General features: G+C 34.4%; 1 protein-coding gene across 4 annotated transcripts in view; it reads left to right on the top strand.

Annotated features, from left to right (window-relative positions):
* Window positions 1-25,240, top strand: part of TSC22D2 (TSC22 domain family member 2) — a 49,361-nt gene extending 24,121 nt beyond the window's left edge. For 2 of the 4 annotated variants that reach the window (XM_010335777.3, XM_039480304.2), the window contains 2 exons: window positions 22,238-22,289; window positions 23,525-25,240. In XM_010335777.3, coding sequence (XP_010334079.2) covers window positions 22,238-22,289; window positions 23,525-23,785 — 313 coding nt within the window. In that variant the 3' untranslated portion in view covers window positions 23,786-25,240. Of the gene's footprint in view, window positions 1-3,393; window positions 4,417-22,237; window positions 22,290-23,524 lie in introns of those variants that run through there. The other 2 variants (XM_074405488.1, XM_074405489.1) reach the window with 1 other exon arrangement.
* Window positions 25,241-27,468: the final 2,228 nt, after the last annotated feature.

Raw genomic sequence — 27,468 nt, forward strand, 5'->3', positions numbered from 1 at the left:
CAGTAGGTGCATTTGATATAATGCATAAATATCAAACACTTTATATATGTGTATATACATGTAGATATGCTTATATATGTATGTGTATATATGTGCATATGCTTACATATATGTATACATGTTTTATATATAGTCTTTAGCATAGCCAGTTGTGTCTTAAATTACATCTTGGCTCAACCACAGATATATGAAGTTTCTTGTTATTGTGTGTTGTGTGTCTTTTTATATGTGGTTTTTGTTTTGTTTCTGTTTTTTCATTTTTGATTTTGAGACAGATTCTCGCTTTGTCACCAAGGTTGGAGTGCAGTGGTGCACCATCTCGGCTCACTGCAACATCCGCCTCCCGGGTTCAAGCGATTCTCCTGCCTCAACCATGCTAGCTAATTTTTGTATCTTTTAGTAGAGACAGGGTTTCACCATGTTGGTCAGGCTGGTCTTGAACTCCTAACCTCAGGCAATTCACCTGCCTCGCCTTCCAAAGTGCTGGGATTACAGGCCTGTGCCTAGCCCATCTTTTTATATGTTAATTTATTGGAACATACTGTCTTCCTAGCAGTTTTAGTCTATTAGGTACATTTTATACTAATTTTCAAAGTAAGTTTATCTTTAATATTTTGAAGCTTATTTTTTCCATATGTAACCTATGGAATAACTCTGTGTAATTTATTGGAGGGCATATAGGGTTGCCTGTTTTCTTCCCTTTCTCCATTTAAAAATAAGTTATTTCTGACCAGGCATTGGTTTATCATGGCTAGGATTTCTCCAAACAATGTAGTGAACTTTTTGAACAGCAGGGTGAAAATATGGCTATATTAGTAGATAGCCTTATAGAATTTTCAGAATTTTTTAAGGAAATGTGGTTAAACCTGAAAACAAAATATTCTATTAAACTACTAAGCTAAGCACATTCATTCAAAAAGCAATTTCCTTTAGGACCTCTTGTAGACCTGTTTGATTTAGCATATCAATTTTCAAGTAATTACTTGGAAATTATAAATCATCCACCTTCCTCCTCTTCACTTTTTTTTTTCTTTTAGTATAGATTCACCTTCTCACAAAAGGAAATGTTAAATAACTAGAGGGGAATATTCAGGATTTGGTTTTGGTAGCAATCTTGTCAGATCAAGATTATGATTGATAATATTAGCACAATTTTCTGATTAAATTTTTATTATTAGGAAGAACTCTAATTTTAAATAAATTTTAAAGAATATCTGGTTAATCTGAATGCTGTTCATCTGTAACCACTTTAGTTACCCAATTTCATTTCAGATTTTTAATAAGGATGTCCCACATGTTGGAATTTAATGATTTAAACTCTTGAAATATGACCCTGTACTTGGTAACAACTAATTTTGAAAATATTTGCTTAGGAAAATTTTGGTATATAAGTTTTGTATTTTCTAAAATGTTTACAGCTCTTAAGCCCTGAATTTACCATACATTTGTGTAATGTACACCCTCTTTTAAATTTTTTTTCTGTAAGTTTCATAGTTAAATAACTGCTTCATATGACTGATTTAATTTCAGCTTCCAAAAAGACTTTCCAAGCATTTACCAAAACAAGGCTTTTTTGTCAGCAGGCCCTTTAACAAAGTGTCAAACAGTCGGCCCTTTAAATGACCATTTCATCAAAGCCTTGCAGACAAGCAGATTTACCAGCATTGTAGATACGTATTTTAGGAAGTATTTACTAAATATGACTGCATATTTGTCCCAAAAAAAGTTAATCTTCAAAGGGTTTTGAAATTATTATAGTATTTTGGTTGATAGGAGATGAGTTTTATTAAAACGTTCTGGAAACATTTGGTAATACATTAATGAAATGACCAAAACTTTAAACTACTATTTATCCTCATAAATATGGATTTTTGCCTTCACCAGGTGATTACATTATAAGGCTGTGCTTTGACAGAAGACAAAATAAAGTTGTATGATTTATATTGAAGTCAAATGTGTTGTGAGATTACATTTGGAAAGATTATATTGGAAAAATTGGAATAGTTTTTCAGGCTGTGTGAGAGACTTAAGTGACCATGTCTAATAGAAAAGTTCCAGTGAAAGTTAAAAATCTGTAACAGCATGACCCAACCTGTACGTTTGGGTCAAGTATCTTTTGAGATAGCTGCAGAGTTTTCTTTACAATACTGTCTTTTTCTATAGCTTTGTTTGTATTGATCATCCTCAATAAGGGCCTTTTTCTTTCCCCCTTCTCCTTTGCCCCTTTATAGTATTTTATTGAGGAGGTTAATTTAGGCAAAACTGTGCCCATAGATCTATGAACCCACAGATCCTTTTCTGTGGGTTACTGACAACTAAAAATCTAAATGTACATTCTCATCAGACAGAAAATGTTATTAATGATATTATTCTTCAGGGATTAAAATAGATGTGCAATTGAAAGCTTTCTGGTAAAGTTTAATAAATTTAGAATGCTATTTTTAATGTAGTGATTTTTGCCATTATTAAATCTTCCTCCAGTTTTCTTCCATGCTCATATACAGATAAGCACTGTTATATAGAATAATTATATCAGTTACATAAAGCATATAATAAAATTTAATTCTTGCCATAATGTTGTCTGTTTTCAAAATCAGAAGTAGTAGAGACAGATGAAGATTTAGATATAAAAATGGAATTCTGTCTTATGCACTTAAATGATAGTATGGATTGTTACTGATCCAGCCACTTGTGCTGTAAGTCTAGAAACTCAGCTAGGCGTGGTGGCTCAGGCCTGTACTTCCAGCACTTTGGAAGGCTGAGGTGGGCAGATCACAAAGTCAAGAGATCGAGACCATCTGGCTAACATGGTGAAACCCCATCTTTACTAATAATACAAAAAAAAAAAAATTAGCCAGGCGTATTGTTGGCATGCGCCTGTAATCCCAAGCTATTTGAGAGGCTGAGGCAGGATAATCACTTGAACCTAGGAGGCGGAGGTTGCAGTGAGCCGAAATCGTTCCACTGCACTCCAGCCTGGGTGACAGAACGAGACTCCCTCTCAAAAAAAAAAAAAAAAAAAGATTTAAAAAAAAAAATAATAGCTCATATACATGGATATGGACCAAACAATAGAATTCTAATACCATTCTGCAGGACTACAGAGCTGTCTGTATCAGGTTATGGTGTTAAATCATAATTTCTGAATCATGATCTTAAACCTTTAATTGGTTCCATTTCTACTTTACTCTTTACTAACAAATATCCTGATGGCCTGAAAATCCGTGTTGAAATTTAAAGTTTGAATTTTCCAGATCAAATATGAAATTTATTTTACATTTTTTTAAGTACAAAATATCAGTTGTATAATCATGGTAAAACATAAAATTTTGCTATAAAAGATTTTTAAAGGCTATTTTATTAAAACACTTATTTACTTAAACTCTTTGCTAGAATTTTTTTTAGAATTCAGCATCGGAGGAGGAATGTGACATAATAATGATCGAAAGCCGAAAGTTTAAAAGTTGTGATGCCCTCACATGGTTGGAGGGTTATTCTAGCTTCTAAGGACTGAATGTTGTCCACAAGAGTGTCATCAGGTCATAAATTGGTAAGACTTAATGGCTTAGATTTTATGTATTATACCTGATGTTATTGTATTGAGATGAATATTTATGAACAAAATGAGCACATTGTGTAAGAGTATAGTATTAAATATAAGTTACAACTTGGAATTTTAAATATTTGGAGTATGTAAGCCTTTCAAAGTCTCTTGAGGCTGGAGGCCATATCTTTGCAGTGGTGTTTAGTAAATACATCAATTTAAAAAAAGAAAGTGAAATCCTGAATTATAAAAAGATTATTAAAATATTGCTATTGCATCTGCTGTAGATGCCTACAGTATAGTGAAGAACCACAGATTCTTTCCAGGCATTATACCAGGAGATATTTGAGAAATAATATATTCATCTTTTCTTAAAAAAAAAAAATCAGTTTTCTTAATATATAGCTAAATTTTATTGCCTTGGGGGATTTTATTTTCTTAGGAAAAGACATGTTTCCTCTAAAGGTCTAAGATAAAGCCAAGAAAATTTTTTTAATTCTTACATTGAAAATACCTAAGATGCCAGTATCACACGAGAATGATACATTAGGCTGGGTGCAGTGGCTCACACCTGTAATCCCAGCACTTTGGGAGGCCGAGGTGGGCGGATCACCTGATGTCAGGAGTTCGTGAACGACCTGGCTAACATGGTGAAACCTGTCTCTACTAAAAATACAAAAATGAGCCAGGCATGGTGGCAGGTGCCTGTAATCCCAGCTACTGGGGAGGCTGAGGCAGAAGAATCGCTTGAAACCGAGAGGTGGAGGTTGCAGTGAGCTAAGATCACATCAGTGCACTCCAGCCTGGGCAACAGATAAGACTCTGTCTCAAAAAAAAAAAAAAAGAAAGAAAGAAAAAGAAAATGATATATTAGAAGTCATTGCACATTTTTTATAGACCCTGAAAATTAATTTTCTCTCAGAATTGTATTCTCCTTAGGAAAAAAAAATACTTTGTTTTGTGTTCTTTCTTATTTTGCTTTGTTTTACACAGCTGTATTTTGTAGGGGGACCATTGGAAGATTAGAATTTAGCTCAGGATAAGACCTTACACATTTTAATCTGAAGATCATCATATTTTGCAAATGGAGAAAAGGAGGGTGGATTATTTGTCCAAGCTCATATAATTGTAAAATTAATATTTTCATTAAAGGGTAGTGTACATATCCTACATGTCAGTCAAGAATTATTTAAAATTATTTATTTACCAAAAAGGCCAAAAGGTATGGGTTGATATCAACTAAACAGGCCACTATATATATTCCAACTTTATCCTTAACTAGAGATACGATATTTTATCCCTTGCCCATTTTTCCTTTTGAATAATATTCTAAATTGTTTCTGATACAGTATTTCATGACTTCATTACATTCTATAAGCTTAAGTCCCTTAAACCAGTAATTGCAATCAATAGTAGTCTGGAAGTAATTAGAACAAACTAATTATCTTTTATTCCATGTACTTTTAAATTTTCTTTATTTTCTATAATCTACATAACTTTGATGATCAGGAAAATAATTTCTAATTTCTCTAGCATAGGATATCCATATTTAGTAGTCAGTGGCTGGGGTCCAAGAGATCATGAACCATGTGGAATTTGGGGTAGAATTTTTTTATGTTCACTTTTCTGTGAAAGGTTCAGAGCATTTGTCAGATTTTTTTTTTTTTCCAGAGATTTCTAGTGACTTTTTTGTGTTTAAAGGACAATCCTTGTTAGACACCTAAGTATGACTTGTGAAAGAAATTTCTAATGAGAACATTGGTCCTATGACTCTTACTGATGTTTGTTCAATGCTGGATTATTCTAAATGCCCATTAGACTGATGGGACAAATCGGAGCCAAGCCATATTTAGCTTAGGAATTTTATTCTGTCAGTCTCTGCTCAATTGTCAGTTGGATTTTTCTTCAGAGTAGTTGTGTTTTGGCTACTGAGTGTCAGGCACTGTGCTGAATATTTTTGGCACATTATCTCATTTAATTTTCACAAGTTATATATTAATAGACATTATCAATATCCTCAGTTTACAGAGAAGAAAATTGAAAGCTTAGGGAAGTTAAGTAACTTGCTCAAGTCACATAGCCATTGAGTGGTGGAACTAGAATTCAAATCTTACTACTTACTGGAACCAGAGTATCAGTATGCTGGCATGCAGAGTAATCTCTAAAAACTCGAAGGATAAGATAAAGGAGAATTTTATATTGTTCGAAGATGGGAATTCATAAATTTATCTTGAACTTAACTAGCAATGGGTCATTCTCCATTACAAAACTGTCTTTTAAAGTGTCTGCCAAAAAACAAATGTTGGAGGTTGCTTAAAAGTTAGTATTAATTACATTAAAAAATAAATTCTTTTCATATTTAATGCTTATAATTATAAGCAAATATATGAGTATTTTGGTATTTTTTTAGAAAAGTCTTAGTACTTATTAGAATAAGTATCCTTAGGAACTCATTCTTTAATATTTAGGATTTATACAGAAAACACTAGGAAGCATTAATTAAAAGCAGCTTTGAGCTGCAAATATTTCTTGGGATAATGAAATATATTGCATGTAAAACCCATACTAAGTGCTACGTGACATTTTTCCATTAGAGTTTAGTTGTGAATAATTCTATTGAGAAACCACTTTTTGGCCCATTTTTAAAGCATTTATCAGGCAAATTTTTTTTGGATACATAAGTTTTTTTGGTTTTGTTTTCTTTAGTACTGAATGCGTCATACACTTTTTGTTGGTTTAATTTTACTCTCAGAGGAGCTCCAAACCTTATAACAGCCTTTTCCCTATTTTTAAGTATTCATAATGAAAGGTTGAATATGCAATAATAGTACTGCTTAAAACCGTAAGAATTTGTTTGCTCCTGAGGGATGTTGAAACAGTCTACAGATCAAATATAAACTGTTTCTTCAGCACCATGGTTAAAAATGCACAAACAACTTGATGGGTCATCAGAATATGAGAATTCTATCTAAAAGTCTTTTTTTTGAATAATAGATTTGTACCCTAACTTCTATAGTAGTGATATCTTTGCCTTTTCAAAAAAAACTGGGAAGTTTGGAAAATAGAGGAAGAATAATCATACCTAATGCAAGTTTTAAATACAATTACTGTCTTAGTGTTTGCATATTTCCAGACTTGGAATATATATACATATTAATAGTTGCAATCATGGTAGATAAGTAGATTTTCAATAGGTTTTAAACTATTTAGTTAAAACTAAAGCTAATACTGATATGTGATAGGCTTTGAATTTTGAACTGATACTTGATATTTTGACAACTGTGATAACATTCCCTCCTGTTTTTCCTTCTACCTCTCTGGTTGTTTCTTCTCAGACCCTTTGGCAGGCTTTCCCTTCTGTCTGTTCTTTTAAATATTATTGAAGGCTGGGCATGGTGGCTCGTGTCTGTAATCCCAGCACTTTGGGAGGTTGAGGTGGGAAGATCACTTGAGCCTAGGATCTTGAGACCAGCCTGGACAGCACAGGGAGACCCCATCTCTACTGAAATAATTTGTTGGGCATGGTGGTACACAACCTGTGGTGTCAGCTACTTGGGAGGCCGAGGTGGCAGGATTGCTTGGGCCTGAGAGGTCAAGGCTGTAGTGAGCCATAATCACACCACTGCACTCCAGCCTAGGCAACAGTGAGGCTCATTCTCAAAAAATAAATAAATAAAGGAGTCTTCAGAATGTTGTCTTCTTAGATTCTTCATTGGGAAAAGAGCATATAGATGGCTTCTGTGCACATACCATCTTTATGCTATAGGAAGTAACCTGTATGCTCTAAGGTACTCAACCCTGTTACTTCCAGCCTAGGCATCTCTCCTTACATTCAAACTTCCCTGATCTCTCATAGCCAGTTAATCACAAAGTACTGCCATGTCTGCCTCTTGAGTGTTTTGCCAGCCTAACCCTCTCTTGTCTGCATTCAAGGCAGTATCCTTTCTTATGTGAAAATGCAACAACCTTCTGACTAGTCCTTGTCATTTGAGTTTCCTAATGTGGCTAATTGCACCTACTGTTCTTTTTACTTGGAACATTTCTTTGTACCTGTCTTTTTCTTCTCTAACCAACTGTAGCACTTCCTCTACTAATTCTTTCCTGATCCAAGAGCTTTAGTATGTGCCCGCATAACACCCTCTAGATTTTTGCTTTTAGCACTTATCACACTTTCATCTTGTGTATCTCCTGCACTAACTGTAAACTTACAAACTCTGGAATTATGTTTATTTGATGTTGTATCCCCAGTGTCTGATAAATGTTTAAGTGCATTACAACCCCTTTGGGATGTAGCATCATAAAATTTGGTATCTGAAAATAATGTTAGAAATTATTGTATACAATTAGAGGCAAGAATAAAATATAGAAACCACATTATCTAACTTCTAAGTCAGTGTTTCTTGTATATTTCATGACATTTAGATTTTGACCACTGTAAGTTATCACTGCAAGTTATTAGGTAATACAGTGTTTACCATGTGCTAGATACTTATGCATTATCTCACTGAATCCCAGTACCTGGTCCTATTATTTATTGTTCTTTCGGGAGGCTAAATATTAGCTTATCTAAAATCATATGTCAGTTTTGGTGCAGTGACTCAGACCTATAATCCCAGCACTTTGAGAGTCCAAGGCAGGAGGATTGCTTCATGCCAGGAATTCAGGCGCAGCTTGGGTAAGCCTATTTCTACCCGCAAAAAAGATAAATTAGCTAGACATGATGGCACATGTCTGTAATCCTACTGAGGTGGAAGAATCACTTGAATCCAGGAGTTTAAGGCAGCAGAGAGCTATGATGGTCCACTTGCACTCCAGCCTGGAAGACAGCAAAACTGTTATAAAATAAAATGAGAGCTGTGATTCAAACTTGGGTACAACTCCAGAACCAATGCCCTTTTATTTAATACCACCTCTCAGAATTTATTTTCTGAGTTTGAATTATGAAACTGAGTTAGAAGGGAATTTAGTGGTCATTTATTCTAACCACTTGTGCTATAATTGGATCATGTCTACAGTGTTCCTTCCAAGTTGTCATCTAGCCTCTGAACACCTCCAGTGATGTCTTACTTTTGCATCCTGGTCTCTTTTTTGTCCATTGTATGTTTAAACCGCCCATAAACCCTTTCTGTAAAACAGAGAATCTTAAAATGTGAAACAGAAAAATCAGATGATTGCCATCACTTAAAGCATTTATAAGCTACACTAAAAAATCTATGGAGACATTGAAACTGGGTACATCCTCTAGTTATTTCTGTATTTTCATAGCTACCATAATCAAAAATGTGGTTTCCAGTTCATGGCCATAAGTCACTGGTTTTAAAGTTCTTTTTCAAAAATGAATAAGGAGACATTGCTTAATATCTTAGCACAAGGATGTTTCTGTACTTCCTTTGATTCTAGTGATGATGCAAGGATTTCATTAGAAACTTTTATATGTGACCTGATCCACCAATATAAAAAGAGTGAAATGAAATTGAATTTCTTCAGACTCCTGGATCTAGTTTACATAGAACTTTCATTTATTCTTGAGTCATGCTTAAAGGCAAGGTAGTTTGAATTGTCTTTTTTATCTGACCACAAGCCTTTAGGTTCTTTTACTTCTTCCATTTAGACTTAACTTCGATTGACTGAAGAGTGAGATTCGTCAGCTGAGAGAACCCATAAATAGATATTTATGAGGCATGATTATACAATCAAGCTTTTCACCAGTTTTACAGATGATTCCTCCTTAAATGCATGATTCTAATGTAAAAAAGTCTCTGTCAGGGTTTTTAAGATCATTAAGAGTTTTTAGCATCCACTTTATTATCCATGAAGTCGTCTATGATTTAGTTATCACCATGATTGTTACCATTGGAGTTGCCAGGTTTCACTGGCCATGGCAGCAGTAACCTGGAAATTCATAAAGCCTAGCCCTATTCTGTTCCTCAAACTTAAAACCATTTCTCCATTTACATCAGTTGCCTATGTCATATAGAAAATGCTGCACTTTTCTTCTTTCTCAGTGGGTAACAACCAAATGCAAGAAACATCAAAAACCTACCTTTATTAGGGAGAAAAAAATTCTCAAGGTTTGCCCATATTTTACTGTGTTCCAGCAACACCCTTTAATTAGTTTCTGATAGTTTAAATAGCTGGTTAATTTGATAGATCTTTATCCTGGCTTGATGAGCCCAATATATAACATTTGTTTATACCAAGCTTATAAAATATAATACAGATAATATATTGTAAGTTTATTCCATTTTTTTCTTCAAGTAATATGTTTACTATCAATTATATGCAGAGTCGTGTTGTAATAAGTAGACCCTAGAAATGGACAGTTTCTGCTTTTAAGGTTTAATTCAAGAGGAGTATTTGATAAAGACAAAAAATTATTTATGGACAAATCAGAGACGGGGAGCCTGTTGCCAAGAAAGGAAGAAGGCTAAGAAAAATGTAGGTGGAGCATTTCCATCTCAAGTGACAGTCTCACCTCTGGAATCTTAATTGATTTAACAGATTTCAGGTCATGATCTAAGTGTAGAATTCATCATAAAAGATTTCACACAAACTATTGTAAAATTCTGTCATTCAGCACGTCCAAATTATTAGAATTGTTATTACCTGTAAGAATTCAAGGACGTGAGTCTAGACTGATACGGTAAAAACTTGGCTGTTAAATTTTTTGTCTCTGAAAATATGCCTACTTGATTACAGTTTTGCTTGAGTGAAAAAAAACCTAATGACCTTTAGATTTTTAGAGTAGTGCTGTTTTTTTACTTCACACCACCAGAATCCCTTTTTGAATAAGGTAATTCTGAAACAGTGATTCTCAGGTGGGTAATACTTTGTTTAAAAGCAAAACAACACTTTATCTTACTTTTCTTATTTGCTTTTAGTAATATTTATTGTTGAATTTTCATATAACAGTACTGAAGGAAGACTTGGGATATTTTTAGTTAAATACCCTTTTTTGAACTTTTTATTTGAATTAAATTAGTTATATTTCAGTGGCCTTTGGAAAAATTTCCCTCAGTAAGTTATTTTACTCTAAATAATGAAATATCAAGATCCCAAAGATCCATAAGAATGTTATTAATGTTCAATCCACAAGAATCCTATGTTTAATAAGCCTTGTAAATGTAAATCTCAAGTCAAACAATTTTTATTAACATATATTTTGTGGCTGCATTAACTCTTTGACATTTAACTAATTGAATAAATTCAACTAAATTTATTAAGGCCTAACTAGGATTTTGTTATTTTGGGTGAAACAAAAATATAAAACCTGTTTCTTAATACTAATCATAATTGATTTTTATTCATCTTTCACTGCCTCAGGAGGTTAACTCTTACTTAATTTCCCGAGATAAACTGGGAAAGTAGACCTTATAAAGTGTCAAAGTCCAAATTGATCCATATGATAAAAGGAACTAACTGGGTTGTTAAGTGTGTACTGTTGTAAAGTCTCATAATCCTTATAGCAGTCCTTTGAGATATGTCTTAACTCTATCCCATTTTATAGTTGAGGAAACTAGTTTCAGTATGTTAACTTGCTAGGATCATCCCGCTAGTAAGTGAGTGGAGTTTGGATTAAAAGTCAGCAGTTTAATTCTAAAACCTGTCCTATTATTATTTGTGAATTCAGCTTTTTGCTCAGGCAACTGTTGAGCAAGAAGCTGTCTTGCACTCCAGAATGTCTGACCCCAGAACGAAGCAGAGAACAAAAAGTACTTCAGACAAGAGACAGTAATCTGAAACATAAGACAACTTTAATTCTTCAGGGCCTATACTCAGTGTTGCCTTTATGTTTATTGAAGGTGAAAAAAAATCATTGGCTGGGTGCAGTGGCTCATACCTATAATTCCAACACTTTGGGAGGCCAAGGCAGGAGGATTGCTTGAGCCCGGAAGTTTGAAACCAGTATGGGGAACAGAGTGAGACCTGTTTCTACAAACACTTTTTTAAAAAGAAAGATGTAATTATTTGCTCAAACCCAAGTCACTATAATTTTTTAAAAATCCCAAATGTAAAACATTCATTGATTTCTTAAAAATACTAGGCTTTCCCCCACCCCCAATATATATTCTGTTCATTTCATTATGGGACGATAACCATGCTTCAAGCTCGCCCTTTAGTCTAAATGAGAATCAAGCAACTGCCTCTTTAAAAACCCCATGAGGCCGAGTGTGGTGACTCAAACCTGTAATCCCAGCACTTTAGGAGGCCGAGGTTGGTGAATCACCTGTCAGGAGTTCCAAGACCACCCTGACCAACAAGGTGAAACCTCATCTCTACTAAAAATACAAAAATTAGCCAGGCATGGTGGCAGGCACCTGTAGTCCCAGCTACTCAGGAGGCTGAGACAGAAGAATCGCTTGAACCCGAGGTTGCCATGAGCCAGGATTGCACCACTGCACTCCAGCCTGGGTGAGGGAGTGAGACTTCGTCTCAAAAAAAAAATCCCATGATATTCTTCTGAGTTTAGCCCTATTTTGAAATGGTTCCTTGACAACCTTTATTTATTACTGTACTTGGACTTTGGGGGACAGATTTGGAAGGTACATAAAGTAGCAAAGAAAATAATAATAACCCTGGAGCAAATTCTAATCATAAAATCCTAGTGACTAGCGTAATACAATTTTATTTTGTCAAATATATTGTCCATAGAATTACGCTTTTTCTAGAAAGCTATTTTAACATTTCTGTACTTTCAAGAAATGGGCATAAAGAAAAGAAATGGGCAAAATTAAAAAGAGCAAAAATTACATGCTTTTCACTGGTATTTGGCTTTTGGTATGCAAATAAACCAAAGGGGATAGTCTCATTTTTACTTTAGTCAAGCCTCATTGTAGAAATGGAATTGAGAAGATACTTAAGGCATCTAAAGAAGAATGACATTAGTGGAAATAAATAATATATAGAATGCTTGAGAAAGAGGAGGAAAATGTGAGGCCATTAGATGAAAGGAGTTAGTAGTATTCCTAAGAATAGTTTCTTCCCAAGCACGTCTTTTTCCATGACTCTTGACATGTTAGTGTTCTCCAGTGTTTTGGCCCTACTTGTCCTTTCACTGTTTAAGCAAGTTTGTCTTCTCCTATGGTTTGAGTTGCGTACCGCATTCTTACAACTCTCAAATCTGGACTTCTAGGCCAGAGATTAGACTGGAGTTCTCAATACCTATTTCCAGCAGCCTTCTTTCTGTATTTCTCCAGTAGGATCTACGTTTCACATATCTCAAAATTCAGTAGTCCTAAGTGAAACTTAAATTTATTTTCTCATCTTTATTTGCAGGTTCCTCCACCACTCACTCCCCACTCCACTCCATCCCCCACAAAATCTAGCTGCCTTTCTGTGATACACAAACCAACTCCTAGTTGCTCCAAGAATAAAGCCGCAGGCATCCTTAACCATTTTATTTGTCACAGATAGGCCTTTCCTTTGTCATATCACTGATCTCTCAATATTCTTTGTGCTTCAGTTGAAACTTCCAGTATTTTCTAATCCCTCTCACCCTTTTTTTCCTCTGAGGTACCAATGTACATCTAAGTCTATGTAACTGTCAGTCTTATACTGTTTTTCCAGTCTCCAAGAAATTAATTTAAAGTAGCAGGTACTATAGTGTCAAATTTTTAATTTAGGCTTACATCCCTTGGTATGTATTCTTCACTCCTCAATAATATGCTGTCATCAGATTAGCTTGTTGCTGCTATGTAAACAGTAAAATGAAATCTCTGTCAGGAGAGCCTGCTCTAAATGTTAAGTACGTCAGTATGAGGGAAGATGCCACCCTCTTCATATCCCTTTCTCCTGCCCTTTCTTAAGTCTTACTCTGAGGAAGGAAATAATCTTTTCATCCTGTCAGACCTTGCCTAATGTTATTCTACTAAGAAATAATGATTTTGTCTAATAAGAAATGATGCTAGGTAGGGTGACTGGTTCCTGTAATCCTAACTGCTAAGGAGGGTGAGGTGAGAGAATTGCTTTAGCCTAGGAGTTAGAGACCAACCTGGGCAACAGGGTGAGGCCCTGTTTCTAAACAACAAATTTTAAAAATCAGCTGGGAATAGTGGTGCACACCTGTAGTTCCAGCTGCTCCGGTGACTGAGACTGAAGCAGGAGGATCACTTGAGCCCAGGAGTTTGAGGCTGCAGTGAGCCATGATAACGCCACTGCACTCCAACCTGGGCATCAGATCAAGTTCCCATCTCTATAAAAACAACAACAAGCTTGCGCACAAAGTCAGATATCTTAAATAAATATAATTCCATATTCTTATATAAGTATTAACTTGAAGTAATAGGATATTAATTAAACTTAAGTTATTTGGAATATTTGGACTGTAATAGTGAAACTGCTGTGCAGATTTTACTCTTGTATCAGTCTTTAATTTTTCCAGACTAAATTCTTACCTCTTACATTTTGAATGTTATAATAGATTTTTAGTTCAGCTAGTTTTAAAATGGCTCTACAAGAAAAAGTAATTATATCCGAATCATACTACCATATATTAAAATAATACCCCCAAAACATCATAACTTGGATATGTTAAAGAGATCTGGAAAAAGAAGATAATGTTTATTTTAATCTTATATATATATTTTGGGGGATACATTTTTAATATAACATTTTTATTATTTAAGTTTACAAACGTTTTGTATTATAGATGTTTACCACAAATTTTTACCATTTGCTTACCAGACTTACTTTGAATAAACAGAAATCACTGCACTGGGAGCTCTAAACATTATTTACACCATAGTCATAGATATAAATTATATGAATCCTAAACAGGATTTTTACAAATCACAAATATCACTTACGTTGATCATTGTTTTGTTTGTTGAATATAGTACGTTATCTTGCAGAATGAAATGGTTCCTAGAGAAAATGGAGTTGGCACCTCCTCCCTCCTTTCTCCCTTTCCTATTTTCTGTCATTACTTTTCCTGTCTGCCATTTGTTCATGTTTGGAGTTTACACTGTACAAGATAACTACTTCATGAGTTATTTTTACTTTGGAACATGTTTTTCATTGTTCTTCAAGATGTAGTAAAAGTACTCTTGCTTTTATATCTGTATCACATCTGCCTGCCTTCCCAAACAGCCACTTTCTTAATGTATATATATCCTTCCACACACTTTCTTAATGTGTATATATCCTTCTTTATGTGTATATAAGCAAATCAATGTTTATTATCTTCCTTCATGTAAATGATAATATATTGTGCACACATCTGTACCTTTTCTTTTAAAGATCTCCAGAATACATTGTTTTCATCTCAGAACTTAGAATAGTATCTTGATGGTTTTTTAATAGATGCATACTATTTAATTGAATGGATGGCTATGCCATGATTCATTTAACCAAAAGTGTTGCTGTTATAAACAGTGTTGTAATGAGTAGTCTTGTTAAATACATTATTTGCTATGTATATAAAATATTTAGAGGATAAATTCCCAGATACGTGATTGCTGGCTCAAAGAGTGAATAATTAAGGGAAGGTTGGGAGAAAAGAGAGGGAAAGGGATAGAAGTCTGTTTTGGAAAATAGTATTACATTATAGTTTTAATTTGCATTTTTATTTTATGAGACAAATGTTGAGTATTTTTTCATGTCTGTCTTGTGACTATTCAGTGTGAATTCTCCCCATTTTTCTATTGGGCATCTGGTCTTACAGATTTCTGGAAGTACTTTATTTATATTTTAGGAAAATTATTAGAGACTTTTTGATTTAAAAAAAGATTAGGTATGCAGTTACATAGTCTTCTCCCACTCCAAAGTATTCAAGAAATTCTAATTAAATGGATTTCTTTAAAGTTCTTAGTATAGATGATATGACTGACTCTAGACAAAGGAGGTCAAAGGTAGGATGATGGACTTTATATAGATTGCCTACTTTTTAATCTATGCTTTACTGGCTAGAAATTTGACTAAAATTAACAAGATAAATATAAAATATGCTGAGGGCATTGGTGAACAAGGTTTTTGTAGAAGATGCTAACAATAAAAATCGTTATATAAATATTTAACTGGGTTTTTAATAGTTCCTTGGGAAAAGCATTCATCACACTATTGCAGGACTGGCTCCTTGAGAAAAGTAACAACACTTAGTTTTGTGAGTAGAAATTTTACCTGCTTGCTCAGGATGAATAATAGCTTTAAAATAACTTACTTTGTACTACTGCTAATAATAATCTCTATGGGCCGTTTTGGAGGATTTTTTTTTAAATCATGAAATTAAACATTTTGTTTTGCAATGGTCAGTAATTAGAATAATATTTGAGTTTTTAGTTTATTATTAACTTCATCTAACTTTTATTCTTAACCATAGAGATTTGCATTCAGCCAGAAATTGTCTACATGAATTTTATTTATTTAGGCCCTTTTAAAAGGAAAGTTGTTACTTGTTCTTAAATAAGCTGTAAATATTTTTTTAGTCCCCTCTTACAGAAAAGTGGTGGATTTTTTAAATTATATTTAACCTCACAAGCTTGCTGAACTGTAAATTCATTTGTAATCAGTGAGTTGCATTTTTAAAATTTTCTTTCTAGAAAACAAAACATGCATTTGTTAGAGAAGACGAAAAATGTTACCCAGGTTAGAATTAATGCATTTTAGAAGTAATGCTGCTATTTTGGGAGATGGGAGTGGGTGGAATAAAGGTTACAGATGATTTACTAGAAACAGTATGATTCCTGAGGCTCCCCAATAAAGGTATAGCTTCCTTCTACTTGTGAATTTCTGAAGAATCAGTTTTAGTTGGTTTGGACAAGAGGGCTTGAGCATGAAGTATGCAGATTTACCAACTCAAATGAGTTCATATTACAAAAGATTTGATTCTGTAATTTGGAGAGTTCCTTTAGTGCATTTATAGTTGTGATTGTAACTCAATGCAAAGTGAGAAGGGTCTTTGAGTAAAGCAAGGCATTTTTAAATTTATTTTTTGCAGTATTCTAATTAAAGATACATAAAATTTTTAAGACATCTTAGCTTTCTAACAAACCAGAAGAACGTTTTCGTTCTTAGCAGTTAGGTAAACTGTATCGGCTATATAAAGATCGCCAAGCACAAGTGCCTTTTCTAAGAGGTTCCCTCCTTTATTCTCAGAGCTGAACCTCTTCTAGGAATTCGCCAGATAAGATAAATGGCATATTCTGAGCATGGTTTAATCTTTGGATTCTTGCTTATGGTTTCACAACTTTACATTTGTTATTTAGTTAAAGTGCTCTTAATAATATACATAACTCTGGATTTATTTTGGGTCACTGGAGATTATTTTTTCAGTATTACTATTATGGAAGAAAATACATGTGTTTTGACATTACATCCAGGTTTGAATCCTGTTCCTAGTATTGTGTCTTTGAGCAAGTTACTTGACCTCAGTTTCCTCAACTGTAAAATGAGAATGTTGCTCAGGCTTGTTGTAAGGACTCACTAAGATAATGTGTGCCTACTCTAAAGTAGACAATCATTAAGTGTTCTTTTTCTCTACCTTGTCGATTTGTTAATCAGCATTTATATCAAGGGGAAGACAGAAAGACAAAGTAGTCAGACTCTGTCCATTTTGTAAAAGAGAAGTAGTCATCTCATTTTTCTAGAGACAGGTCTGGATCTGTCGCCCAGGCTGGAGTGCAGTAATGAACCCCAAACTCCTGGGGTCAAGCAGTCTTCCCATGCAGCCTCCTAAGTAACTAGGACCACAGGCTTTTAAATTTTTTTTTTTTTTAAGAAATGGGTTCTCACAATGTGGCCCTGGCTGAAATTTTTTATTTTAAATAAGTAGCCATGATGTCTCTGTCCCCATTACTACAGATAAATAAAAAAGTTGGTTTCTCATAGATTTTTTAAAATATGAGATCAAGGCTGGGCGAGGCAGCTCAACCTGTAATCCTGGCACTTTGAGAGGCCGAGATGGGCGGATCACCTGAGGTCAAGAATTCAAGACCAACCTGACCAACATGCAGAAACCCCATCTCTACTAAAAATACAAAATTAGCCAGGTGTGGTGGTGCATGCTGTGATCCCCACTACTCAGGAGGCTGAGGCAGGAGAATCACTTGAACCCGGGAGGTGGAGGTTGCCATGAGCTGAGATCACACCATTGCACTCCAGCCTGGGCAACAAGAGGGAAACTCTGTCTCAAAAAAAAAATCAAGTTAGATTACCTTTAGTAATTTTAACTTGTGAAGTTGGAAATTCTTCATCTGTCCTCTTGCTTTCTCAGTAACATTGCAAGTGATCTCATGGTAAGAGTAAGGAGGCCTAAGAGGAAAAGCTGTGGTAGGGAGCCCATTAGGGTCAATTAAAAGATGAACAGCATGAAAAGCCACCCTGTCTTACTGTAGCATTGATACTTTGAGTTTTACTTTTTCTGTGAGTGTAATTATAATCAGCTTTATTTAAACACTAAATTCGAGCTCATTTTGTTGTTTTGGAGCAGCAGTTCCAATAAATATTTTCTTATAGAAGTCTTTTTTACTTTCCACATCTCTGTATTTCTGTTCATTCTCTCCATATCCACAATTTTTAATGCATCTATAAATGCTAACAAAGGTTTGATTTTTATTGAAAGAATGAAAGAATAGAAAGTTTATTTTTAAAAATTACCTTTTGACTTTAGCAATTACAGTTTACCCTAATAGTTTAAAAAGGAAAATTCTAAACTCATTTTTCCCTCATGCTTCTGTGGCAGTAATTATAACACTTGATTTAAAATTGACTTACTTCAGTTTGACTGTATATACATATATACACTAATCTGATATACATTTTTTATTTATACTACCACCATTACAGGGTTATCGGGTTTATATACTTTGTGCTGGGAATAAAGATAGCACTTAAGCTCTTCTTAGGGAGCTTAAATTTGGAAACTGGTTAATCATCAAAATATAATGTGCTGAATGTAATAATTAAAAAGAAAAGGTATAATATTGTAACATTAGGTGAAGGAAGGAAATCATTGATTCTGCTTCAGTTGATCTTTTTCCTTTTAAGAGAGAGTCAAATATCTCTATGACAACTTTGAACATAATAGAAAACATCTGATAATCTCATTGAAACAATATTTTTAAACCATATTCTGGGATCTTAAAATGTCTTATTTGCGTAAGACTACCATATTGGTATCTTCACTGTAAATCTGGCTGTTTAAAGCAGTGGTTCTCAAACTTTAGTTTCTGTGCGAATTACCTGGAGAGTTTGTTAAAACAGATTACGGGCCTTGCCCCAAGCGTAGTTAATTCTGGGGTATGTCCAAATATTTACATTTCTAACATGTTTCCAGGTGATGCTGATGCTTCTGGTTCAGGGATTACACTTTGAGAACTGATTTATCTGAGCTCAAAAAATTTTAATGCCTTTCCAATATGAACCATTAATTGTTTCAAATCTAATTACTATCAGTATACATTGAGTTACTATGTGCCAAGCACTGGATTCACTTACTCGCACAGCTGAAGAAGTTATGGAATTCCCTCAAGGAGCTCAATCTAATAGGATCAACAGTGGTAGTATTATAATACTCAAAGTAATCACTGTCTGTATTGAGTGCTCAGAGTGCCAGGTACTATGCTGAGCATTAAATTCATTTGAACCTCACAATGGCATATAATCCTTATTTTAGATTTAAAAAACCTAAGGTCTAGAAAGGTTAAATAATTTCCCAGAATTCATACAGTAAGTAGATGGAGGAGCCAGAATTTGCTATTCTGCCTTTTTGCACTGTAAAAAATTTGTGAAGATTGATAGACCCCAGAAAAGATGGAGTAACTGGCTCTACCTTAGAAAATCAACAGCATCACAGAAGAGATAGCAATCTAGAGCATCTTAAAGGACAGGTGTAAGATAGCCAGATGAATTAGAACTGTGAGCATTTCCAGATGAGGGAGCAATTTCTGCAAAGCCAAGGAAACTCAAGAGAATATATGTTCCACAGACTGTAAATAGTTATATAAGACCGTAACACATTAGGTAGATAGATGAGGAAAACAGACTGTATAAGGCAGAGGTCAAAGTCATAAAGAATTTTATATACCAGGCTAAGAAGTTTTAAAAATAGAATTAGGCTTCTTAATTTTTCCTCCTATAACTTTCATCTGTAAGCCAGCAGTTCTCAAAGCATGGTCAAACAGTAGATTCCACATCATCTGGGAACTTGTTAGAAATGCAGATTCCTGGTTCCACCTCATGCCTACTAAATCAGAAACCCTGAGGTGGAGTCCAGCAATCTGTGTTTTAACAAGACCTCCAGATGATTCTGATGCATGCTAAAGTTTAAGACCACTGTAGTAGATTATAGAATTCTTATATAATAGCCTTCAAGACAGTTAAAGGTCACTATAGTGATGAGTAATTCTATTTGACATTGATTTATTCTGTTAGAGTACAACACCTAACAGAGTTGAAATATTAATACTTTTTAAGGGATACATCTTCATCATGATCTATTTTTACCTTGCAAACCTGTTTCTTCTGTTGTCATAAAAAAGGTCTTAGGACAAGAGTTTGTTAGCTCAGCATTCAAAGAATAGCGTGCTAATTATTCTTAGCTATGGGAATGATTTTAATTACCAAAAAAAAAAAAAAAAAAAACAGTAAACCCTTTTTTGAGGGTTTTGGGGTTTTGTTTTCTACTGCTTGTTAGTACATAAAACTGGTATTGTAGTTAGCATTTAAAGTATGCTATTTAAACCAAATGTGTTGAAGGAATCAAATGATTTAAGTTATGAAATGACTTAAAGTAATTCAATTTTTCCTTGCCATGTAAATAAAAATACAGAAAGTATATTTTTTAGATTCTCAAGAAAACTAATCTAAATGCCTGTCACTGTCTTTCTTGCCAAAATATGTTTAGTATTTGTGGTGAATATATCTACATGATATCTGGCACTGAAGTACACACTAAAGCCTTGTGGTTTACATAGTGGTTCTATAGTTTATAGTTACATATAGTCATACTTTGCACAGCTCACTACGGTCATTTAAAGCCCAGCACATACAAAGTATTTGTTAATGATCCATAATCCTTTCTAGATATTAGATATACAAAACCTCTTTTCATCTTACAAATAGTAGCAGCAAGAAGTGAAGGTAGTATGCTGTAATTAATGTGGTTAATGCTCAAATAAACAGGGTTTCAAGGATTTAGAAGTGGAAAGTCCACTGAGGCATTGACATCAACCCCTTTGTTTTACAGATGGGGAAATTGAGATCCAGGGAAGTTAAATAGGTGACTTGCTGATGGTCATATAGGAATTGAATAGCAGAACCAGGATTATAACCAGTTCTACTTGGATTGCAACATAAAAGGCACAACTACATAGGACAGAGTATTTCTGAGACTCAATCCGATATAACATTGTGGGTCCACACCATCTAAAGTAAAGTAGTCTCCAGGTATTTTAGCACTGAAATCTTCTTAGGTGGAGTATACTTTATGCAAAGTATTTAGTAGCATATAAAAATTATCTTTTTGTACTGATACAATAAGCTAAAGTTTCAGATTTTTCTTTACAAGAGTAATTTTAAAACCTAGTAACTTTTTAAAATAAAATTTTAAAAAAGATAAATTCCAGCTGTTCTTACTACTTAATACATGATAGAATATAAACCACCAAAGAGGACAATTATTTAGCCTTCTGTGTTATTATCATTGTACAATTGTTAAGGTGGTATTTGAACTTGGGATATGCTTACAGGCTAGATAACTTTTCAGTTATTTCCAGGAAAAACTGATCTAAACCCACATACCTTATTGGGCGATTTTTGCCAGGAAGTAACCTACAATCAAAGACTTGTAGGTTGGCCAGAATGTTGAGTTTTCGTTTTTTTGTTTTTTGTTTTTGAGATGGAGTTTTGCTCTTGTTGCCCAAACTGGATTGCAATAGTGTGATATCAGCTCACTGCAACCTCCACCTCCTGGGTTCAAGTGGTTCTTCTGCCTCAGCTTCCCAAGTAGCTGGGATTACAGGCGCCCGCCACCACGTCCGGCTAATTTTTTTATATTTTTGGTACAGACGAGGTTTCACCATGTTGGCCAGGCTGGTCTCGATCTCCTGGCCTCAAGTGATCCACCCGCCTCAGCCTCCCAAAGTGCTGGGATTACAAGTGTGAGCTACGGCACTCAGCCAAATGTTGAGTTTCTTGTTAACCAATCCTGCCCAAAAGCTCTATGAATCATTTTTAGAAGCCATTAAATTTTTTTTAAAACTAGATGTTAAAGTATAAAACTTATAGCAGAAAAGTCTTATTAAGAACAGGGACTAGAAAAGAAAAGTCAAGCCATCATCTGAATTTTACATTGGAATTTTTACATGAAATGCAATTAGAATATATAGTTGATTAGTGAAGAAGTTTAAGAGATACAGAGAAGACACTGCCCATTTAAAATGTGTCCCTTTGAAACCACTAAACAGGAGAAAGTCTTAATAGAATTGGGAATTTTAAAGTAGCATAAGTATATCACAGGCAAATTAGGAACTTTGGCACTACAAAGGACTTGTAGAAGTCATCTATTTACTGAGACCCTCATTTTAGAAATGAGAGCTTTTGAGTACTGAAATTGTCAGAACAGACTTAATAAGCTATTTTAAATTACTAAATTTGATTTTAAGTGAAACACAAATGTCTTTTACATTCTTTTAAGAGTTGGAAGGGAGGTAAAAAATTTTTTAGAATAATTTAATAACATATTCTAATTTTTTCCAGTGCATCTGGGGGAGGTGTTGTAGCCATTGACAACAAAATAGAACAAGCAATGGTAAGTAAAAGTTTACAGTTTTCCCATTTCATAGATTGTTGGTTGTATGGAACACTTAGCTTTTATCAATTTTAGAAAACAATTTAAACCAAAGATTACCAAATCATGTTTTTGATAATGAGATTTATTTGAAGATGCTAGAACATTGAGAATGTTTAGTCTAGAAATACCAATTGAGTAAATATTTCTCCTAGTTGAACATCTCACATTTCATTATGATTGATAAGGGCCATTGGTGAGGGGGCATACATAAAGACAGTATGTTCCCCAAATATTTCAGCATTGAAAATACTTTAGAGCAAAAAGAGTATTAAAGCAAAAAGATCTGATTCAAATAGGCTGTAAGTAAGCTGTGAGTAGACCAGGCACAGTGGATTGTCTGCAATCCCAGCACTTGAGCTGAGATAGGAGGATTACTTGAGGCCAGGAGTTTGAGACCAACCTGGGCAACATAGCAAGACCCCTGTCTCTACATAAAAAAGTTGGGTTTTTTTGTTCGTTTTGATACATAGTCTTGCTCTGTCGCCCAGGCTGAAGTACAGTGGCACAATCTTGACTCACTGCAACTTCCGCCTCCCACATTCAAGTGATTCTCCTGCCTCAGCTTTCGGTAACTGGGACCACAGGCACACACCACCACAACTGGCTAATTTTTGTATTTTTAGTAGAGACTGGGTTTTACTCTGTTGGCCATGCTGGTCTCAAACTTCTGACCTCAGGTGATCTACCCACCTTGGCCTCCCTAAGTGCTGTGATTACAGGCATGAGACCTTACAGGACTGTTAGTATCAAAATATATATTTTTTTAATCCTAAAATTTTAAAGTCTGAAATTACAGGTCACTTTATCTCTAAAGCAGTAATATGATTAGTTAACATCAAACAGCTTTCTGTTGGAATATTGTTCTTTGTTCTCTTGATCCCATTTTAAGCATGTGATTTTAAACTTTTTTTTTTTTTAATTCTAAGCTTATAGTTGACAATTCAGGTAGCTAGTATTTTTTGGAAATCGTCCCAAACTTTGAAAAGATTAAATTCTGGGCTTACTGCTGTAATTGGCAACTGGATTTTTTCCAACCCATCTTCCATAGGCCCAGTCAAGATGAAGCAGAAACCTTAAAGGCAAGAGCAGGAAAACGAACATAAAAACTTGTAAGACACCAAGTAGGCCAGAACCAGATAGCACCACCTTTACCTTTTCATTCTTTTTGACATTCCTAATTTTGTTTTTCACAGGATCTGGTGAAAAGCCATTTGATGTATGCAGTAAGAGAAGAAGTGGAAGTTTTAAAGGAACAAATAAAAGAATTAGTTGAAAGAAACTCTTTACTTGAACGAGAAAATGCACTGTTAAAATCTCTTTCAAACAGTGATCAGTTATCCCAGCTCCCAACCCAACAGGCCAATCCTGGTAGCACTTCTCAACAACAAGCAGTGATAGCACAGCCTCCACAGCCAACGCAACCTCCACAGCAGCCGAATGTCTCCTCAGCATAAAGCTTTCTTAAGCCTCATTAAGAAAAAAACTGAAAGCAATCTATCCTTGTGTGCCACTGGTGTTCTTTCCACTTTATACGAAAGCAAGTAGCCATGCTTTGGTTGTGTGTTTGGCCTTTTCAGTATTAGACAATCATTCTACAGGAGCTTTTCCTCTCTCTGAGATGTCATGCAGCGCTGTTGATGTCCAGTTCTATGTCATCAGTACACAAGGAGAATAATAGATGGGGTTTATTAAAGCGAGCAAAGTCTGCATTTTACCTGGTGCGCATGAGTGGGGTCTTTAAGAGTTTTGGTGGCTCTCCCATGTTTCCTATTACCCATAGATTTACCCTGAGCCTTCCTATCACATTATAAATAACAGTTCATCTAAAGAGCCACTTTTCTTTCAATATCAGTAACATTTGCCTACATAGGTTTTCATTTATTTGTGTTTTATTTATTACAGGGCTGCTATTTTCATAATGTACATGAACAATGTCACAGAACTTTTTTAATTTTTTTGAATATAAGTATCAGTAAAGGAAGTGAAAGACAGGATTGCATTTAATAGATAAAACGTTTAGGCAATAATTGAACAAAAGAATCCTGGCATATTTCTAACACTAATGGCAATTTACTTTTGGTATTTATTTTCAGTAGTAAAGACCCAGCTTGAATGTAAATTTTGTATAGTGTAAGTATGAAGAACATTAGTGCAACTGTACAGGTAGTCACCAGTTATTGTGATATAATAAATAATTGGGCTATTTTGATGAAGAAAACTTTGTTCATTTGTTTCTACTTTCTAAGAGAGAAATTGCCACGATTCCTCTGCTTTTCAACATTTCGTATGACTTTTTTTTTCGGGTGGGAATAAAAAGCTGTGAAATTGTTCAACCTACTTTGTAACCAAAGAAGCAAAGCTGTGTAATGGAGTTTGGTTTTTTCTTTTTTTTTATAATGCACATTCTTTATGTATTTTTATTTAGTGTTTTCTCAGTCACAATTTTCTTTGCTGTCTAGCATGATCTGCATGACCTATAATCTTTGAACCACTTTCGTACCTCATGTTTTTATCCAGCACTCTTATTGTAATATGTACTAGTCTGTGAACAATGTCAAATAAAAGAGAACGAACAGGTAGTTTGGTGGAGCTGAGCTAGTGTACAATACACTAGTTGTAAAAAAAAAAAAAAAAGTGAGCCATCTTTTGTTCATTTAAAATGGTGTTTTGAATTTCGTATGCAGAAAACGTTTTGTTACATTGCAGATTTTAATGTATTTAATAAATGGAACATGCAGATTAAGTGCAGTGTATACTGAGTATTTAAATTAAAATGTACATTTCATAAATACAGTTTCAAAAGAAAGCATCATTTTGTGTATACTAACACATTAAGTGTATGTCAGAAATTGATGTATAAATATATATTTTAACACATTTTCTGAAATTAAACTGCAGTTTTGTTGAAATATTTGGCTCTATATGTGTTCAAAACTTGACTAGATTTGTATTTTCACAATTCAGAATATTCCTTAAAGACCTGTTATTAATGACTTACTGATAGTTCTTAAATTTTCAAAGTAAAACAATTTAAAGAATGCAAGAATAGTGAGCAATATTTGTACTCGATATTCATATTATGCTAGTGATACTTAAGTAGGAAATCCTTGTCTACCAAACTTTTACTTGAATTCAGAAAGGTGCCTGTAGAAATTAACATGTGCTGCGTCTGTAGCCAGCTAATCAGTTAATGAGAACCAATCTCCTGGTTAAAAGACGTGTTCATTTGAAGTAAAAATTAGATTAGCCACAAACAAGAGGCATAAAATTGGGATGTACATGAGATTGCCAAATATTTTCTATTGTAGTTGTGCTGCAGGACATTGAACAAATGTTAATGAATAACATTAGAAACAATTAAAGGAACTAAGTACATAGGCTTGAATAAGCAACCCTAAGAATGTGTGGTAGATTCCCAGTAGAACTGCTACAGGTGAGATAATGGAACGTGAAACTTCACTGTTGGACTGAATTAACCAAAAAGGTTTGCGGTTGTGCCCCTCCAGGGCTAACTGTGATACGTGATATTTAATACAGGTGGAGAAAAACTAGTCTTAGAGTTGAGATTTTTGTGAAAATAGATTCCATTTTGATTCTGGGGCTGGAAAAACACTACAAACAAAGTAATAGTCTCCAAGGAAATGAATAATGTGTTAAGGTTTAAAATAATAACAGCAGTTACTACTTTTATATTAAAAACAATAGAAAAGGAGAGAAAACATGGGTAGTTCACAGAAGAGATAAATGGCAGTTTCTAAAGGTTCAAGCTCTAGTAACCTAAGAAATGCAAATTAATATTTTCAATGAATTATAATAGTTGTTCTAAGAAGCAGGAGTTAATGCAGAAGGACAGGCTTTCCTGTGTACTTTTAGAAAGTAATTTGGCAATATGTATCAAGAGCCTTAAATCATAAGCTTTTCAGTGTAATGACATGAGAAGATACTCAACTTACGGTGCATTGTTCAAAGATGCAAAATTATTGTAGTGCCTGCCTTCTGCTTTCCCATCATCCCCTCCTTCCCTCAAAATCCAAACTATTCCTACTGTCAACCCTTCCCCTAGCTGATTGTTTAGGATCTTAAGTAACTTCCAGTTCAGCCTTGGAGATTTAGAGTCTCCTGCTACAAATAGCTGTAAATATTAACTGATTGAGATCCCAATCTGGAGGCACAGTCTTACAGGAATGCCATCTAATTCTCTCAGTGTAATGTCCGCAGACCAAGGTCCCATATAAGCTTTTCTATTTTAATTTAGCCAGTAAATCATAAGTAGAAATTTTCTTGATGTGGTAATTGCCTGCAATTCAAACCTAACTTTCCCCAAAGAAAATTTATTTTAGGTTGTTCCTGTGTGATCTCACAGCTTGCCACACCAAAAACAAATAGTAGGGGTTGGAAGGCATTAAATACAATTTCCTTAACCCCTAAGTGTCCAAAATGGCTGAATTTTTCCAATTCTGTAATATCCTATGGTAATTAGAATTATTGAGGCAACATCTTATAATCAAGCCTCCAGTGACTGGGGATCACAACTGCAATTATTCACAATTTTCATAGGTGAAAGATTCCAAGTTCCAAACCTGTAATTCATAGACCTTTTTTAAAAAAATGTCTGGAATATAAACACTAGAATCAGGATATCTCTGTTCTTCTTGAAAATTTATCTTTGCAGAACCAGAAATAACTAACTGTGTGAAAACAAGTTTTAAGATTTCAAGTCATTTTTAAAAGCTCAGTGCCAGGCACTTTGTGACATGGCTCAATTTTCTTCAATAATCCTATGAAAAGGACAAAATCCAGCCCTCAAGATTCACAATGTGAGAACATAATAAGCCAACTAATAATGCTGTGAGAAATACTTGTCACTATATATAGTCAAGGATGGTTTTGTCAGGGTAGGTTTCCTCAAAAACGTGACACCCGAGTCTTAAAGGTGGTAAGAGCCAGGAGGAAAGATGTTCGAAGCACAAGAAAAGAGTACTCAAAGGCTTAAAAGCATAAACAAGGCTCCTAGGGCAGCCACAATTTGACTGGAGACAAGCAGGCAATGACTTCTCCACAGACTTAGTAGTTTGGCATCTATTCAGAAAGCAAGAAAACTTATTTAATGGTTTTAAGCAATGGGATATTGTGCTCA

This window comes from Saimiri boliviensis, chromosome 9, assembly GCF_048565385.1.
Source record: "Saimiri boliviensis isolate mSaiBol1 chromosome 9, mSaiBol1.pri, whole genome shotgun sequence".
Classification (NCBI taxonomy): domain Eukaryota; kingdom Metazoa; phylum Chordata; class Mammalia; order Primates; family Cebidae; genus Saimiri; species Saimiri boliviensis.